Consider the following 19890-nt stretch of genomic DNA (forward strand, 5'->3'; position numbering starts at 1 on the left):
GAGAATCTGAGGTCCTCAGTTTAGAAGAAGAAGAAGAAGAGTTTGGATTTATATCCCCCCTTTCTCTCCTGTAGGAGACTCAAAGAGAACTTTTACAATCTCCCCTTGCCCTTGCTCCCTCGGGCAACGAAACACCCCTGTGAGGAGATTGGGTGGGAGCTGAGAGAGCTCTCTAAAAGCTGTGACTAGCCCAAGGTCACCCAGCTGGCATGTGTGGAAGTGTACAGGCTAATCTGAATTCCCCAGATAAGCCTCCACAGCTCAAGTGGCAGAGCAGGGAATCAAACCCGGTTCCTCCAGATTAGAATGCACCTGCTCTTAACCACTACGCCACATTGAAAGTGATGCTGTTTCAGGGTGGGGGATAATCCACCCCAAAACAGCATCACTTTCAATGTTGTTTAACTAGGGACCCCAGATTCTCCCTTTAAGGTGGATTTAAAAGGAGAATTTGGGCTCTCTAGTTTGAACACTATTGAAAGTGATGCTGTTTGGGGGTGGATTCCAGGATCACAGCGGCTGCCCGGCTCAGATTTTGCACCAGGCTCCATTTTCCCTCTATGCCTCTGCCCAGAGGGGCAGGGCAGGGCAGGGTAGGGCAGGGGAGTCTGCCATCCCCGACCTCGGAGAGCTGCTTTTATAAGTGCTAGGCCAGGGGCGGGGCTTGGGGAGGCGTGGCCATGCCCTAGGGGCGGGTGGGGATGTAGCCCCCCCAACCCCCCCCTAAAAAATCTATACCTACGTCCCTGATTTGTGTAAATTTCACTGGGAAAATACTATGGGTCCCAGTAGAATGGTAGTCTGCAGCCAGCATTCATGAAGTAGGTTACACTGTATTCATTGACATGATTCTCCCTGTTGTGGTTAATTGTGTATTGCCATCAGCAAACTTTGTACAAAGTTTATGGCTGTTTATATTATGTCACAGGACTGTATAATATTTGCACTTTCTTGCACTGTCTCACTTTTGTACTTCATTAAATTCTGCACTTAAGCTTAGTGCTATGTTAGAAGTTGGCAGCCAGGGTAAAGTGGTTTTTCAGTTTCATTGTGATTCTCACACTGTACTGATTTTCTTCCTTTTCATTTTGGATTTCACTGTATCACCTGACAAGTAGCTTCTGAAACTTGGAAAACATAAAAACTCTGCATTCTGGCTTTCAGATTTGTTGAAGTGTGGGGTTCTGAACATGCTGCACACATTCCCAGGCACTGGAATTTATTCCAAGCATATCTGGCAGTTCTCTTTCTCTGCTTTGTAGAGACTTACTATTTTCAGTCCTCCAGGTTTAACCATTCAGTCTGGAAGAATTAAAACTAGTAGTCTCAACATTGTGAGTGATAATGAAGAGCTTGTGAACATACTCTGAAAGTTTCCTCGTGTTGCTGGGAATACAGCGGAAACTTCAATTCTAGCCTTTTACTTTCCCCAAACTTTCATCTTGGTGATTTTTCTTTTCATATCACCACAAGATAAAGTTTGGTAAAGGGAAAGTTGGGAAGCCATCAGCAGGGTTAAGTGGGATGTTGGTAGGGAGTTTCTGATTGAGTTCAGTTTTCCATTCTTTCAGAGAACTCTCTACAAAAGGCAGAGCCTTTTTTGAAAATTCACAGGAAGAATTCATTAAACAAGGCATAATCCCAATGGCAAAAGGGCATTTTAACACATGAGGCCTAAGCTGCATCTCCACACAGTTTTCAATGAAACAAATGTCTGCCTCATGCATTCTGTTCTACACTAACAAAATTAGACATGCACAAATGGTTCGTGAGAGTTTGACAGATTCCACATATGGACAATTCACTTTGTTCCAAAGATACATGTCACTGCAGAGAAAAATCACAAGGATGCAGTATTAACATCTGTACCAAACATATTCTGAATCTTAATTTTTATAATCAGAAAGCTACAGGTGACCTTCAAAGCAGCTGTCTACGTAGAAGAAATATTATCTTTGGGAAAAACAACTACCGGTATATACCTTTCTCACTGGATTCAAAGTATTCTCTGGGGAATGAATACGGACAATGGCTTCTTCTAATGGCTCTGACACAGGTGGAATCACATTTTGGTCAAGGGGAAGGATTGGCTTTTGACCTTCAGGCTCAGTGGAATCTTCACCAACCTATATTGAAGGAATAAGCAGCATTAATACCACCAAAGTAACCCCAGAAAATGCTTTAGAACATGAAAACCTCACTGGAAGCAATTTCTTTATTTTAATGAGAGAGCGATGGTACAGAAGTCAGCAGCTCATATTTTAACAGACTGGTCACAGTTCAGTTCAAGATGTGGTTTATTAATTCTAAAGCCTTAAACAGCTTAGGGATGCCACTGGATCTTGATTTAATCTAAATATAATTAAAGAATTGTAATGCACTTCACATGGGGCTGCTTTTGAATACTGCTGAGATACCTCAATTAGACCAGAACATGGCAACCAGGTTTTTGTCAAGAGATCATATCATTCTAGTGCTGAAAGATCTACACTGGCTGCCCATCTGTTTCTGGGATCAATTCAGAGTGGTGATTTCAACTTCAAAGCCCCTAAATGGTTTGATGCCAGGGTACCTGAAGGGCCATTTCCTCTTGTACTGTCCAGTCTCCAGCTCACCAGTTAAGATCCCCTCTGCTCAAGCCATGCTGTGGATCTTCTGGTCTGCAGAAGCAAGGCTGGTGACAATCAGACCAGGCTTTTCCAGTGGTGGCACCTTGTCCTTTAGACTCACCTAGAGTCTACCTTCCCTTCATTTAGGCACCAGGCCAAGACATTATGCAAGCATTTAACTAACAGCTTCTTTTGGATTGTTTTATAGCTGCCTCCTAGCTCAAGGCTCGGTCTAGAAAATATCCTTTCAGACTAGTCTGTTTGTTTTATGTTCTTTTATGTCCTGGCTCTTTAAATTGACTTGTCCCATTTTCATTGAACTATTTCTATTTATTTATTCTACTAGGTAGCCTAGGTTTGGCTGATTTTATACCTTGATTTGTTTTAGTGAATTAATTTATTGTATTCACTAGTTTTGCTTTACTGTTTACTAGTTTTGCAAGTCTGGAGAGGCAGCAGATGCATTTCTGAAACAGATAAAATGTGCAAGATTTAGACTTCAGCTTTGCTATTTCACATTTAGACATGAGCCTCACCAATAGCAGCCCAAAAGAAAGCATTGTCCTTTTACACTGAAATTTAGCCATCAAGTTGCAGCATTTGAGCCTCAGAACACTGAGGAATGCTAAAAGGGACATTTCCATCAACATCCAAAAGTCCATTTGGCCAGCTCTGAAGAGCCCAGATTAGCACTGAGACACATATCTGTATTTGCATTGTTTCCATGCAATAAAATGAGAAGATATGGGTGGATGTATGACAGCCTTTCACAGACACTCAGATACACACACACTCAACCTGTGGTTTAAACACAAGTATCTCCTGCTATTTAAAATTGGAGATAATTAGCTAAAACTAAGCGGAAAAGCCCAGTGCACTCACTTGTTGTGCTTCCTCTTGACTTTGTTGCTGAGCTGGAGCTGGCTGCCTCACAATGTAGTTTATCTGACCCACAATGGTTTGCTGCACATGCTGAGGCTGTTTGGACTGATTCAGCTGCAGACTTGGCTGCTGAGCCTGAAGGAGCAGCTCCAAGTCTTTCTTCATTTCTTCCAGTTCAAACTGGTGGTGCATGATGTCCAAACTCTGCTGGATCACTTGTCCATGAGCTTTCTCATTCTGGCCTGCGGTGGGCGGTGGCTGTGGTGACAGTTGCTGCAGCGGAGGTGGCTGTTCCTGCTGCTGCTGCTGCTGTGATGGCACGTGGTTCAGTTTCACCTTCTGGAGAGGACTGAGCTGGACTTGCACAGTTGGCACCTGTAGAGGAGGCTGCACAGGCCCCTGCTGGGAATGGCCAGCCTGATCTTGGGGAACCTCCTGTGGCGGAAGAGGATAAATGGGGTATGTTGGCTGGTGAGTGGCTTGATCTTGCAGATGCTTCCCCATCCTGGAGGATGCACCCTCATGCTCCTGGTGAGATTTGGCCTCTAAACAAGGCTGCATTGTTTTCATGGGGCGAGCCATGCACCTCTGCTCTCTTTCCTGATGCTGCAGACTGTACTGCAGAGGGAAATGTTGCTGGTGCTGCTGCATTTCTGGAGGTTGCCGGAAGGTCTGAGGGTGGCTCAGGGTCTGTTGAGCCAGCTGCCCTTTGTTCATGTGTGGGATGTTAAGGCAATGGGTGCAGCACACAGGTGTGGGGCAATGAACCGGAGTGTGAAACTGGTAGGATTGATTATTGAGAGGCTCATGCTGCAGCACTGGTGAGTGATGACCATGATGATGGTACAAAGAGGGCTGCATTCCTTGCATACTTCCATAGGCTGGTCCCTCTGAATGAGGAGGGGCTTGTCCCCCCTCCATTGACAAGTGACCTGTAAAGAGCAAAGAAGGCCAAAATAAAGGAGAGCAGCATCGGAAAGGTTGCAGGGAAAGAACCCACAGGGAGAAACCTCAGCAAGAAGGGGCCACAATGCTTTCTTGCCTCTTCAGTGGCCCCTCTCCTTATCTGTACAGAGTAAAACACTACCTCCTGAACTGACTAGAGCAGTAATGTCCAGTGAGGTCAATGTCTTACATTCACCATTCACTTGACAGGTTGCACAATGACTATTGGTTGGGCAACCATATGGGCCCCTCCACACAGCAGAGGCAACCAGGGTTCGATTCGTGTCTTCGGAAATCGTTACCTGAGCTCGACTCCTCTGTTACTCGGCACAGCAGCTGACTCGTGTCTCCGGAGCCAAGTTCAGAGGGCGGAATTACCTCCTCGCGTCTTCCGCTCCTCATTCCCGATTGGCTGCCGTTCTATGGTGGGAAACATGAGTGCGCGTCCCTTTTTTTCTTCATTTACCGATGAAGGAGCTACGTAGGAGGATTTTTTTTAAGGCGCACTTCTCGCTGCTGCCACGAGTCTCCTGATCTGCGCATGGCCAAAATACTGCACTGTGATTGGCTGGCTGGCAGAGTCGAGGCGAGGGAGATTCCGTACTCTGCCGGCTTCGGCTTGAGTGCAACCCAGGTTTGCCAGGAAGTTGTACCTCCCAGTCGAGCTCGAAAATTTAACGGGGGGGGGGGGGGGGGCCGAGACAGACACGAGTCGAACGCTACGGCTGTGCGGAGTACCCAGGTCGGACCTATGTCGAACTAAGGCCGAATCTTACAGTGTGGAGGGGCCCTATGTTTCATATCGACATTCTTTACAATACATGCATACAAGTTACACATCCAACTTACATTTTATCACCTCCACCAAAGATGCTATTTTTTTCAATGTTGTTTGTTTGACTGTGTGCAGGATTGCAAATTATGCAGACCATGAAAGGCAAGGACATGTAAGAGGTCGACAAACATTACATTGTTGATCTACAGAGAGATAGCAACAGGTGCATTTATTGAAACAAAGAAGTGTAAAGTTGTATATGACATTTACCTAAATTGGAAAGCTGTTTTGTCCAGAAAGATGGGTCCCACGTGAATCTGACCTTCCAAGGAGGACTCACATCTGTATTACAGTTTGTTTCCAGTAAACGCTGAATCTGGAACACGATCTGGTAACAAACCAAAGAATGAGCAATGCAATTAGTAATGAATATTGATGAATATACAGTAACAGTTAACATGACATTTAGAGCTGATTGTGTTCATTAAAATTTTCATTAAGGCTTGCTTTCAGTCAGTTACCACTGAACAATAATCCTCTGACTCACATTTTGGGGACTGGCTTACACATTGAAGTGCATGCTAATATGAGCTAAAAGTAGGCATCAGCATGATAGAAATCAATGTGCACTTCTAGGTGAGCACTAATTCAGCACTGGATGCAAGAGACCCTTTCCTGCAAATATCTCAGATTCATGAAGGTTATTTCAGAAGAATATAGTCAACCTAGGCAATGATTTAGCAAGGTAAACATCTTTAATCTACACAGACCTCTTCCCGCATCCTTGGTCACCACTATGTTAGTTCCAATGAAATAACAGAAGCAACATGGTTGGCAAAACAACCATCACATTAAAATGTCAATAAGAAAGCCTATTCCTTTCAGTTTATTGCCATTTTCTTGTAGGGATTGGACAATACAGAAGTAGTTAATGAATCTGCCCCACTTCCTTCTATGAGAACTCATTTTTCTACATTTTGTTCCATTTTTAATGCCTTTCTATTTTATTCTTACCAATTCTTTACTGAAGAGGAATGGAACACTGTTTTTACTGCACACTGCCCAGCTGAGGAAGTTCTGCACGTGCTCAAATTGCCTATTTAATACCATGATGCCCTGAAGTTGTTGTTCCAGCTTCTGCTTTCTTTCACTGGTGATTCTCTGTCAACAATCAGAAGCAAAATAGATTTGATAAATGTAGCTGGGCTTTCGTAACAATTTACACAATATATTCAGCATGAATCATGTGAAGGACCACTCTAGGAAAGTATTTAATTAAGAATATTCCCGCCATATCAAGCAGAAAGTAAAAGCAGAAATAACACAGAATAATTTTATCCTGTAGTGAAACCTTCTGTACTCAGTAGCAGCCTTGATAACTTGCAGTGAGTTCCACAGAAACATCACTGAAAACACATAAAATAACTGTTATATTGTGACTGCAAGCAACCTTTATAACTTGGCAACCAGGAACCTACAGAGCGGAGTGAGTTAGACTTCAGGCATTTTCTCCACTTCCTCTAGATCATGAGCTGCCTTCTGTGTGGATCTGACCCGGACATCTTTCTTGGTCATCATCACTGGCACCATAAAAGGTGCTCCTCTGCTATTACAGGCACAATAAGCAAAAACCTCCTGCAAGAAGCCTGTGGAAGCAGTTTCTTCCCCATTATTGCTCCTCCCCACCCCATGCGCCACTGGACACTGAGTTCAGCAAAGAAATATAATAAATGCTCAGGTTAATCAACAGTGCTTCATGTGAACACAGAATAAACTATTTTAGCTACTGCTTACCTCTAGCTGTTCCAGAAGGACATTTGCTCGTTTGTTTATTTCACTGATCAGGACCATCTTGGCCATTTTTATCTGATTTTCCACTTTCCTCTGCAAGTGTTTTACTTCAAACAATCTGTAAAGATAGAGTTGTTAGTATATTAATTACACAGACCCATGTGCAAAAATGTCAGAAAGATATCCTTGAGTTCTGAGAGATGAAAAGCTTCTCATTTGTGTGATGGATTCCACCAGAATACTGAAACAACAGTGTATGTAGTTTGTATCTTCCGAAGTGTTGAATACGAAGCTAATACTTGTTTTCAAACTGGGGAGCATTGCTGGGAAAAGTGAAGAGATAGTGTCCTAACACTATTACTAGCTGACAGAGAGAAAGCATGGAACTTCCAGGAAGGAAGATATTACTATGAGAAGCAATCTGGAGACAGACAAGAAATGACAGTAAACAGTAGAAAGGTGCTGAACTCACTATTTCATCTAACCGTCCTCTTGCGACCCCCTGCAAGGTCTTCTTTATATACCAGACATTGCCTGTTCCAACACTCATCATGCCATCTGGAATATTTTCTTTTTTTCTAAAATGCAACAGGCTAACAGCTTCATTATCTGCTTCCTACCTGCTGCAGCCACCATGCAGCCTATGGACTTAGATGGCCACTTGAAAAGTTACTGCAAAAGTGACAGCCAAGAAGACAGCAGGTTTTCATCTGCCAATCTGCAATCCAGTCTGGAAAAATGAGGATTAGTCCTCCCCTCAGTGTTCCTATGAATGATCAGCTGTTATTAGAGGGCAATGTTCCAGTTAAAGAGACCCTTACCAGAATCTACCTTCTTATGCAACAGGTATCACCGGTATTACCTGTCTTCAATCTGTTTGGCTGAGACCTGTGCTGCACTTTTCTTCTCATCCACTTTAGCTGTTACATTTTCCAGGATGACTCTCTGGTTTTGCAAGGCTTCCTGAAGGTACCTGAACCTAGGAGGAGAAAAAGAAACCTTTGGGTTGGATCCGATCTGTTAATTTGAATCCATTGATTCTCTTCTGTTCAGTCTTATTTCAAAAGAGAGAAACTGAGAAAGAATTTTTCTGATTGAGGAAGACTTGGTACAAGAAAGTCATGGGATCCAACCATTTGTGTGGATTTTTTTTCTTTTCTACCAACATTAACAAATAAATTGTGAGTAGCACAGAGGTCAAAATCCAAACAAGCTAAACAGGATAGTAATATCTTGTTTTTGATCATGAAAGGTCAAATCTCAAACAAGCTATGCAGAAGGATAGTAATATCATTTTTAATTATAAAAAGGCTTCAGTACAATGGTACTCATGTCTCGTATGCAGATTGCCCCGTGTTCAATCACTTTCATATCTTTAAAAATCTGTATAACCAGGGCTGAGGAAAACCCTGAGGCCTGGGAGAGTTGCTGATTAGACAGGTCTGGATTGAATGGATCAATGATCAGCCATCTAACTGTATGAGGCAGTCTCTGGTGGCTTTAATTAGGAGAAAAATGACAGTTTCCATTTTAACAGCATCATTACATTTTGATAACTAAAAATAGTTTCAGAGCCAATAGATAATTGTGAGAAAGCAGAGACCTTGGTTGACCAGCTTGTTTATCTCTTCTCAGTTATAATTTAAAGTATCGTGTTATATAAAAGACAAGGCATATTGACGACAACTCAGTTTTTAAAGAGATGCACAGGCGTGCGAGCTGAGGGGGTAGGCTGGCCGCACACCTGCACAGCTCTTTATGAAGTGAGTCATTGCCAACAACAGTTTTTGGGCTAAAACTCACCAGCCACAATGTAATAGAACCGGTGGAAGGGGAGGAAGGCAGACAGCAGCAGCAGCCATGGCCAGAAACAGCTTTACAAGCAGTGGCAGTGGTGGTGGGGACTCCGCAGAGAACAGTAGCCAAGCCTACCACAATTTGCCTGCCTCCCTCCCTCCTTCACTGTGGCAACAGACCAGAGGGCAGTAGTGCCAAGGAGGAGTCATGAACAACACCTGCAAGTGCTGGGGGAGAGGAGAACTAGAGAGGAAAAGAAGGGGGTGCTCCAAGTGGGCCCGCAGAGCACTGCTATTTTCTTGAGCCCGTTGTATTTTCCCCCAACAGGCTTTAATACCAGTCTTACATATAATTGATCAGGGTCTGTGGCTACCACACTACCAAATAAATTTGCTGTCAACAAAAACACATCTCAGTAAAAAATTCTACACCCCATATAGATAGCATCTTTCATCTGTGATTGAAATCAGCTGTACCTTTGGGCCCTAGATTATCCTTTTTTGTTTTTGGGCCATATCACAGCAATTTAGTGTAATGCTTATGAGAATGCTATATGAACAGAGTTTGACCCTGAAGCAAAACAGTTTGATCAAAATAGTAACATACCCCAGTGAAAGAGAAATCAGCTATGGGACACAAGTGAGCAAAAGAAGACAATACAAAGCACATGAAAGGCAAACACTCACAAAAATACCTGTAGACACAATCAAGAACTGCACATTCTCTCATAGGATGTGCTAGTAGCTCAAGATAGCAAGGCTCACAGATATATTTCTGGCAGCCATGAAATCCAAGGCTTTCGTTGGTAATTGGGTATCATGGGAGGTGTTTGACAACAAAAGTGCAACCTATTCCGAGATACTATAGCCAAAGCCATAATACATACTGCTATACTTTCATATTTGATGTGTCTTCATTTGGATAAGTTAGGAAATGTGTTTATAAAACAATACAACTATAAGCTAACTGCATTTCCTGGTAGAATTATATTGAACTATGGATAGTGTCTACCTGTGTTCCTTATGATCAGTCAAAAGGCAGCAGCGGCAAGTAAGGACATCACAGGTCTCACAAAACATCTTGAGTGACTCTTGACTGTGCACAGGACAAAACAAGGCAAAATCACTTGCTCCCCCTTCGCCACCTGAAAAGAAGGGTTAACAGGTAATGACTTTTTAGGTTTATAAGTGGTGTGATGTTTGTCTTTAGCATAGAATATGTCTTCTATGTAGTGTATGATGATATCTAAAGCTCAGGATCTAGAAAATAACCCAAGATCTTGAGCTTCTCAGCTGTTCTTTACAGTAAAAAGAAAATTCTCTGTCCTCTGACTTCTGGAGATGATTTTGTTCTTGGAAAACCGTCCAATGCAGATGCACCTCTGAGGCTAAATAGGCCTGGGCGTTCACCGTTACCTGGACAGGAGAACTGCCTGCAAATCCTGCAGACATGCTGTACTTGAACACTCAAGGAAATTCTGAGGAATGTTAACCTGAGTGTCAGTATTCACTGGCATATGTCTGAGAAGTGGGGAAATATATATCTATGTTTTAACATTCAAAGCATTCTTTTGGAATGAACAGCACTCTCCTCAATTCAGACACTTTAGCCTACCTACAACCCATCATGCTCCAGTATTTCTGTTCAATGCAGCAGAAGTGGAAAACTGATTGGTGGAGGGGTGGGAGTAGAAGAGTTGATGGAGTTCCTTGCATACGTCACTCAGAATAGAACTTACACACACCCAAGCTGGGGAAGACAACATGACTTGGTTTAAGACCACAGAAAGGCTGTATCTTCCAGAAGCACCTTTCAAGGTATTGCCTAGAATGTGCCTCTCCGCAGCTTTCAGGGTATGCACTCAACATTACCTATTAATTTGTTTTCATAGATAGAAATTCTGTCCGCTAATTTTAGCCATATGAGTAGACAGCCTCCTGGCAATGCAAGTAGCTTTGATGCAGGCTTCAAGTTGCCTCTCGCATGGTTTTTTGAAAATAATGGCAACAAACTTTGACTCTTGGATGCAAGAGGTGGACTGGGCTGAGAAGGAGTAGGGGCATGTAGGTGGAAATGGGCTGGGATGTATAGGTAGAGAGATGTTTCTAGCATATTAGCAAATACACATGCACTTTCTGAAAAGACACCAGTAGGGCTGCAAACTCCAGCTTGGGAAATTCTGGGAGATTTAGGGACAGGGCCTGGGGAGGGAAGAGAGCTCAGCTAGGATGTGATGCCATAAAGCCCATCCTGGTCTCTGTAGTCTGGAAATCAGTTGTAATTATAGGAGACCTCTAGGCTTCACCTGGAGGTTAGCAACACCAGGAGGGAGTGTCTCAGCATTCAAAATGTGTTACTCTGTAGAACTGCAAACCCCACTCTCTCTGGTTTTTAGTTACATCCCTCCTAATTGCGCAACCCATATAACCCTTACAATGCAATCCTAAGCAGACTTACCCTCTTCTTAGTCCACTCAAGTCTGCTTATTTTGCTTAGGGTTGAAGATATTTACCTGTTTTCTTGTGCTACAGAGTTTGAAGAGAGCATGTCTGGGATAGAGCATTCACGTATATTCTTGCATAACTTATTCCAAGTGTGTTATCTGCATTTTCTTGGCACAGAAGGTTTTTTTTTCAGCAAAGAAAGAAAAACAGCCCAGACCACAACTTTAATTTGCTTAATTCATCTGCTAACAGATTCAGTTCTCCAAGCACTGAATGCAGTGTATTAGTTTCTATCATATTATGCATATTTATTTCTCTCAGGCTACAAAGCACAAGTCCCTGATTTTCCCCAAATTAGGGAGGGGTCTTTTCTGTTTGTTTGTTTCCCCAGAATCATGCCTAATAAATATGCATTGTACATGATACCTGGTATAATGGTTCCACATAAAGGCCTAAGTAAAATTGCAACTTCATCCAGCATTTCATCATGCCCCTCCCTCTGTGCTCCATGCCCCCCATTCACCACAGCCTGGTCTGGTCTAGATGATGAGTGGGGGGCATGGCACAGGTGGAGGGGGCAGGAGGAAATGGCGCATTTGGACATGTTACGATTTTACTTAGGTCTTTATGCAGAACAAGGTATAGTTTGCTCTAATTCAATCACTTCTTGCTAGCTTCAAGGGAAGAAAATTGCATGGTGTTAAAAAGGTTTGGGTATAAAGATATTTATTTTTCATTCCAAGCCTCCCAAGCCAACATAGATCTGGACAGTTAAGATATGATACATTCCCATTCCTTTAGTAAATTTTTGACCAAGTTTCTACACTGAGGTGTTGAATCAAGTATTTTCTTCAGAATCACAACCCTCTTTCTCCCCTCCAGATATAAAGTTGAATAAAGTAACATGCAAATTGTAGTGAACTGATACACTTATGTAACAGTCTTGCATATTTTATTCTGACATGCATTGTTAACTTTGGTGCCATGTTTTATTCTTGATGGATAATCATTTGACATCTTTACTCTATAGTGGCATAATGTGAATTTTAAATAAGAATTCACAGTAGAAAAATTGGACTTTCCAGGCAGTAGGTTGAAGATTGGAGACAGGGCTTCACTTTTCAAAACTCTGCTATTCAAATGAGCAGAAACTCCCTCAGGATAGGAACTTCCTTCAGAAATGAAGACATAAAATATTTTCTCCACCCACCACCAACAACAACCCCCTAGCCCGCCCATATACCCCCCCACACACATGTACAACCGAAGACATGGTTCTTTTTCTTCTAGCCCTTGTTTGAATAGTTTAGTACTTCAGGATGCCCACCATTAAGATTTATCTAAGAGTTGCCTTTCATTTCTAGTAGAGAATCAGGGATGGAATAGAAATTCACTGAGGGACTGATTCACTTTTAGTGCATTTTTAGCAATTCATCTCCCAGATATCAGTTTCTCCTAATCCTTCATCTTCCAGTACAGGTCTAAGCACTCTTTTCTGATGCTGTGAGCTAGCCCAGCTCATTCCTGTCCTCCTGTTGCCAATGCTCAAATTTACCCTCCAAGCATTTGGTTCAGTTATGCCCCTTATTTCCTGGGGAGACCCTAGCACATGCTATATTACATAACTCCTGCCGTTACGTAGGGACTGTGAGTAGACAGCAATGTGGATTGCTTAGCAAAAGGAAAAGACTCTCGCCCCCAATGTTAAGACGTTCTACCGGAGCAGCCCTTCAATGATGCAGGCATGAAATGTTCTCCTGCTTCCTGGCCATGCCCGTGTTCTTCTGTACACAAGCTGCACAGCCACCGGTTGCAATTGGTACACAGACTGTGTGCAGGCCTCTTCTCTTTACATCCAGAGCAATTCTGTTAAAAAAAAAAGTTTCACGGGAAATAAATTTGTGATTCCAGAGATGTAGAACTGTCTGGACTGAAAGCAAATCCCTGTTATGTGTTAGTGTCATAAGCTTAGCCTTTTTAGCACAAAAACTGGATCACTCAGTGAAAATCTGAGGAACATGCCACCATGGTGACTTAATGGAAAATAAGGCTGTTGTTCTGATAAGCGTTGTGTATGAGAAAACACTTTACCAATTGCCGTTACGAAGAAAACACTTTACCAAGTGTGAATTGTCAGTATCCTCCTAGGTAGATATATACTGTCGAAGGCTTTCACGGCCGGAATCACTGGAGTGCTTTGTGGTTTCCAGGCTGTATGACCGTGTTCTAGCAGCAGGAGAGAATGCTGCTAGAACACGGCCATACAGCCCGGAAACCACACAGCACTCTAGATATATACTGTCGCACACATGAACACATATAATTCAAGAGTCAGGATGTGGCCAAAAGAGGTCACAGACCATCATTCTGTTGAATTTGTAGGATAAGCCATAAATCATTTTCCCATGTATGCTATCTTTTTTCACTTGTAGCAATCTGGCATACCATTTCTGTACTTTACATATACTACCATTTTGCAGCATGATGTTCAACTGTATATGATTCCTATTGAACATTTATTGAAGGCTTTTGTTTTTAAAAATGTTTATATCTCATATTTTTAATCTGGCAGATCCACAAAGCAGATAACAAACAATTTAAAATCATAACATTATAAAATGTATCTATCAAAATTAAAACAACAAAACACAGACAAAAACAATGAGAAGGATCTGTCAAAAAAGAGTATCACTCATTCAGATCTAGTCAATATTTAAGCCAGTTCCATAAAGGTGAATTAAAACAGTCCTTGCCTGCCTGTCCTAAAACAGCTTTATAGATTTACATTCTTGTTTTCTCAAATTAATCCCGCTTTGGACTTGTGGCACCCTGTGGACTAGTCCACCCAAGCTGATCTGCTGATGGATGAGAGGTCCCATCTTGTAACATAATGTTGATAGCTTCTATGGTATCTTCCTATATTATCATTCTATCTACCCACAGATCTTCCACAGAACATTTCTGAAAGTTGCTTTACAAAGACCTAATTAGGCACCTATCCAATTGTAGTATAACTTAAGCCATATGTATTTGACATAGTGGTCCAATATGTGCACATGGACCTAAGGAAGGGGCTGCATGAATACAAACCAAATCTAGTTTTGAAGTAAAGGCCTTTTCTGCATGCATGGGAACAACAGATTTTCTCAGTGGTCAAACCCTGTGTCTTGGAAACATTCTCTGTAAATTCATTCCATGCACCTCCTTTCCCATCATTATTTTGGGGGTTTCCCCCTTGTCTTGTCAGTTGCATTTATTTTACATGCTACTGCTAAAAATATATTATTCCTCCTGGTGGTGGGATGATGTCCATGATGCAGAGTGAAAAGCAACTACCAACCCAAAGTGAAAGCCAACTGCAGCAGCCCCCAATTACATCCAGTGATTATTCCAAATACTCTTTTCACTCACCCCCAGCTTCAAAATTGCCCTAACATTGGTAGTTTGATATGAAATTGACAAAACAACCATGCTAATTTGTATCTCTGCCTCAATGTCACATTGCTAGTTCGATATGACAGAGAAAAAATAAATCCTTTTGAAAACAGAAGAGAAGTGGGAATGGAACATGGTTGAAGGGGAGGTTGGGCAACTAACTACACAGGGCATGGATAAGGTGTTTGCATAAAATGGAAGCCAAAAAAAACCCTACTGGAGCAGGTGCCATTACCTGAAAGAACAGAAGTATGAAGTCCACCCCTCCACTCACAAAGAACCACATTTTTTCAGACAAATTAAAGCTGCAGCAACACATGAAAGTTATTGCAGCAGGCCTTTGTCAATTTCCCTCCTAATTCAAGATGAAATTGACAAAACTGATACAATAGGCCTGGTAGTAGTAAACAGAGCCAAAGAACATCTGTGCCCTAACATTATATCACTAATGCAATATGACAAAGAGAATACATTTTTCAAAAATTCCTTTCAAAATGTAGGGTCAGGGGGAGGAGAAAATGGCTGAAGGGGAGGTTGGGCGACTACACGGAGGCATGGATAAAGGTCAGGTGTTGGTGGGGCAGAGAAATACAGATCATTTTAAGTTGATCACATGGTCAAGGTAAGCTGGCTCAGAAACAGAGCCAAAGAACATTATAGTTAAAGTACTTGGAAAAAGAACTGAACAAAAATGAAGGGAAAATGTTTCTGGAACCAAACAAAGGGAAAAAAACATGTGGAATGCAAATAAAAAATACAGCATTTGGTGGCAAGATATGTAAACAACTTGTTTGGAAAAGATCAATGTCTCAGCATGACTAATCCTAATTAAGATCTCTGATAATCTGAAGTTTAGATCCTAGGTTACCACAATTGTGCAATGGAGTTTAGGAATTTGAGCTCGACTAAGAGGGGCAGAAGAAAGGATCACACAGACTGTTGGCTCTTTTCTGGATGTCCCACAATAAATTTGCGTACGCCATAAATTTCATCAGCTGAAAACAGAAGGCTGTGTGCTACTTGGTGTCTTTGTGCTGAGGTAGGTATACTGACAAGCATGTCAGCTAAATTCAAATGCTCCCACTCTTACTCAGAGTTTTAACTTCCAGCAAGTGAGAAGAGAGGAAAGAAATCTAAACAGTGACTACTCTAGTGCACGAAAGAGGACACCAACATGTTTGGTTCTCAGATATCCCTAAAAGCTCCCACAAAAGCAAAATCAATACATACTAATGTCAGTGATTCACCACAAACAGGGACCTAAAGTAGACATTGCCTTTTGTGAGGAGGGACAGGTAGATTAGAACATAGGTACTAAGTACACTAAGCAGGTTACATTAAAATTAGGCTCACATAGTCAAGAAAGGGTTAAAGGAAACATTGGGTCACTTGTTTGGAGAGGGAAAGCTGTCCTCACTCCAAATAAATGAACCCTTCAATTGTTACCCTAAACTTCTCATTGCATAGGGGAAAGAGGAAGTGGAGGGGGATCAGAAGACTCAGTACACCCTATGCTTTCCTGTTGACTGTACAATTGCTTACTTGGCTGTGCTACTTTTTCATTTAGTTAAATGACTTCAGCAGCCCAAGATTATTTTTGTAACTGGAACAAACATAAAGGAATTGCCAAAGCTTTCGTCTCTCTCTCCAGGTGACTCCTGAAGTTTTCCTTTTCTGGATTGCTGTTAAGGTTTTCCTTTGCTGGATTGCTGTTAAGGTTTCAAGGAGAATATGGAGAAGGAGAACTGGCAATATTCAGTTTTCTATAAGCAACTCAGAAATTGCCCATTCTTTTTCCTTTCTAAACCAGCTATCAAAAATATAACTAGGTGGATTCAAAGCAACTGGAAAAGTTCTTTGTAATGTAAACATTGTGAGCAGGGTGAAAGCCACAGCTGCTTGCAGCACATGAAAATCAAGTGTATGAAAAAGCATTTTCTTCATTTTCTTCATAATTATACAATCAATACCTGCCATGTAACATCTCAGGGTGCTTTAGTTTATTTCATTGCCAACCCTTCATGAGATACTTCACCCTCTACCATAAGCAGAACAAACTGGTGACTCTGGCATGGGAACTTATCAGACAATCAGCCTGCAGTTCCTGGTGACAGATATTTCTGCTGTGGAATGTAGATCAGACCAAACAAAAGTGGCATGCACACCACCACAGTGACACATATGAATCAGGATGAAATCAAAGGCTCGGGATGGGTATGAAAGAAGAGTCATGGGCTGTTAATCCTTTGCAATGTGGAAGTTCATCTCCAAATAGCTCACATGTATAACCCCACCCCCCATCTTCTGACATAGTGATTCCATTTCAAAAGCCATTGATTCAAAGTGGTAAAAGAAAATCATCTGGATTATATTTAAGATATTTACTGAGGTTTGAATGAGTGCAATAACACTTCAAGAGAAAGCAGGCTTGCCCCATCTCCTGCTTCAGCAGAACACTGCCCAGTCCCCATCAGCCTTTCCCACCACCATTCAGATGGGGGGTGGGTGGGGGAATGGTAGAGCAATTAGCACCATCCTACCACCACCACGTCACTTCCACTATATCCTGGAAGTGATGTCATTGTGTCAAGCCCTGCTCTAGCATTCATACAAAGCTCTATGATTAAACCACAGTTTTGACAGAATCATATAGTGTGATGGTGTTACTTCTGGGCCACACCAGAAATGATGTCACCACATCACCAGTAATATCATGACATCACTGGCAAGCCCCCCCCCCCCCGCCTCTGTGAACAGCAAGTTTTCCAAAGGAGTATAGACACAAGTCAATTAACGTTTGAATGTAAACCATAATTTCCAGTCTAAGAGCTGTCCTTTCTGATATGACCACAATACATAAAGTTTGAATTTTTCCCCTCCAAAAGCTGTGCAGCAGATGCTTTTGGAAGTGCTCAAACATCCCCAGAAGCCCTACCACCCCTCAAGAGTTCTGAACCAATCCTTGTGATCTTGGCCTCCTGCCAATCCATGTGTTTGCAGCCTGTCAGAGACCACTGAACTCCACTGGATGTGAGGTGACAAGCAAGTCTCATTTTAAAAAGAAAAGAGATTCCACCTGAACATTAGGAAGAACTTCCTGATGATAAGGGTTGTTTGACAATGGAAGATACTATCTCAGAGTGTGGTGGAGTCTCCCTTGGACGTTTTCAAATAGAAGCTGGATGGCCATCTGTCATGGGTGCTTTGATTGTGTATTCCTGCATTGCAGGGAGTTGGACTTGATGGCCCTTGTGGTCTCTTCCAACTCTATGATTCTATAAAAAGGGAGGGGGAAAACCCTTTCCCTAGTCTTGTCAATAGATCAGTATGCAGAGTGAATATTGCCAGAGAAATCATCTTCTTTCATGTGGGGAAGCTTGAAAGAGTATTTTGCGTATATTTTAGAAATGCTCACTTTGAAAACTATTCTTCTAGCTTAACACACACTCAGTGAAGGCTTTTTCAAACCTTTTTTCTAACCGTTTACACCTCAAGCCATGATTTGAGCTTCCAAACAAACAGAAAATCTATGAATAGAAGTACTATATTGTGCCCGAAAGTTCACCAGTGATTAAAATTTGCAGCACATGTTTTGAGTTTACTGACCATGTGACGACACAAAACATTTCCCACTTACTCTGGCCATCGCTGGATTTGTTGCAGATCAAGTTCTTCGGAAAGAAATGCTCAGCTACATTTCTTGATCAGTGATAACATTGGCAAAGAGGGGATGAGAAGATACCTAAACAGAGAGAAAGCTAAATGTTTTTAGATGTACTTGTAGTTGTTTTGGGGGAATATCTATAAATATAATATGTGTCTCAAGAAAGGCAGGGGAACAACCACTACCTGGTCCAGAAAATGCAGCTTTTATGGCCATTATTAAAATTTTAAGAGCATTTAAAAACCCCAAGGCACTATCATGCTATCCATTTGTTCTGATAGGAATTGGTGTTATGTGGGCTAATATGTTCAATTTCTGAAGGTTATATCAACCAATGCTTCACATGTCCTTATACTTACCGACTGTGGTCAGTTGCACTCAATGGAAATCCCTACATTTTGCCCTGCAATGTGTTTTCAGTAATGGCTCCCCTGAGCTTGCCATTTAGAAATAGGTGGAGTTCCATACACGTTGATCATGCACCTTGCTTCCTTTTGGTATATGTATTTACAAACTGTTGAGTCATAATTGACTTATGGCAACCCCAGCAAGGGGCTTCCAAAAGTGAGAAGCAGAGTTGGTAGCTGTAAAGGATCTCTATCTATACCTATGGCACTACTTGTAACAGTGGGCGAGGGCTGAATGAGTGGGCACACACCTAATGGTCTTCGGGCGATTCCGCACACAAGTAAAATAGGTTCGACCCAGTTCCCTGAGAAGGGTACTAACCTAGGTCGAAGCCATTGTTGTTCCCCACTGCAACCAGCTTGATCCCAGCTCGGAGGGCGGAATCATCCTGTGCCTCTTCGCCGCTCCGTCCCTATTGGCTACTGTTCTACGGCCAGTCTATACTGTTCTGATATACTGTTCTGTATATCCCCACACACGTTATAAAAAAAACTGCCACAGGAATGGAGGGACGAAGGTGGTGTTTTTTGATTGGCCGCTTATATTGGTTCGTGGAAATTGTGCGCCGATGGTGTGACCAGCCATCGCTTCGAACGCAAGAAAGAAGAGGGGGGAAAAATTAGGCGCGATTTTTGCCGTGGCGGTTCTCCAGCTGTACGCATGCCCAAAACACTCAGCTGTGATTGGCTGAATGGGGGACTCCTGGCACCAGAGATTCCGCACTTTACTGGAATCGAGCTGAGTTTGAGCGTGGTTCTCTGAAAAAGTAGTAGTTCCCAACTGGAGTCAGAAATTTGACCATTACACGGGGCGAAGCTGGTACAAAACCACGTCGATCTGTGAGGGGATTTTACTTTTCCCTCCAAAACTGACTGCTCCTATCAGGCTGCATTGGGCACTCTTAAATGATTCCTTGAGGCTTATTAACAAACAAACAAAGATGGAACATTTATTTATAGATTTACAAGAAAATAAGTTACAGAGATAGTTAAGTTTTTCTTTTTCTTTGGCAGGAATACTTTGATAAACCCTTTAGTTGTTTCAGCCTGAGTTCTTTGACTCAGTTATAACAAAACATCCTTCTACTAAGCTTATTTCACAGGAAAACTCTTTCTTTCACAGATCTTGACAAATACTTAA

General features: G+C 42.1%; 1 protein-coding gene across 3 annotated transcripts in view; it reads right to left on the reverse strand.

Annotated features, from left to right (window-relative positions):
• TRIM66 (tripartite motif containing 66) overlaps positions 1–19890 on the reverse strand; it is a 62563-nt gene that overhangs the window by 25851 nt on the left and 16822 nt on the right. For 2 of the 3 annotated variants that reach the window (XM_048486193.1, XM_048486192.1), the window contains exons 2-10: positions 18316–18420; positions 12962–13109; positions 9811–9943; positions 7865–7981; positions 7006–7120; positions 6226–6372; positions 5482–5599; positions 3492–4423; positions 1983–2126 (exon numbers count right to left, since the gene is read on the reverse strand). In XM_048486193.1, the coding sequence (XP_048342150.1) occupies positions 1983–2126; positions 3492–4423; positions 5482–5599; positions 6226–6372; positions 7006–7120; positions 7865–7981; positions 9811–9943; positions 12962–13109; positions 18316–18324 (1863 nt within the window). In that variant the 5' untranslated portion in view covers positions 18325–18420. Of the gene's footprint in view, positions 1–1982; positions 2127–3491; positions 4424–5481; positions 5600–6225; positions 6373–7005; positions 7121–7864; positions 7982–9810; positions 9944–12798; positions 13110–18315; positions 18421–19890 lie in introns of those variants that run through there. The other variant, XM_048486194.1, reaches the window with a different exon arrangement.

Source organism: Sphaerodactylus townsendi, linkage group LG02 (assembly GCF_021028975.2).
Source record: "Sphaerodactylus townsendi isolate TG3544 linkage group LG02, MPM_Stown_v2.3, whole genome shotgun sequence".
NCBI classification, from domain to species: Eukaryota; Metazoa; Chordata; class Lepidosauria; order Squamata; family Sphaerodactylidae; genus Sphaerodactylus; species Sphaerodactylus townsendi.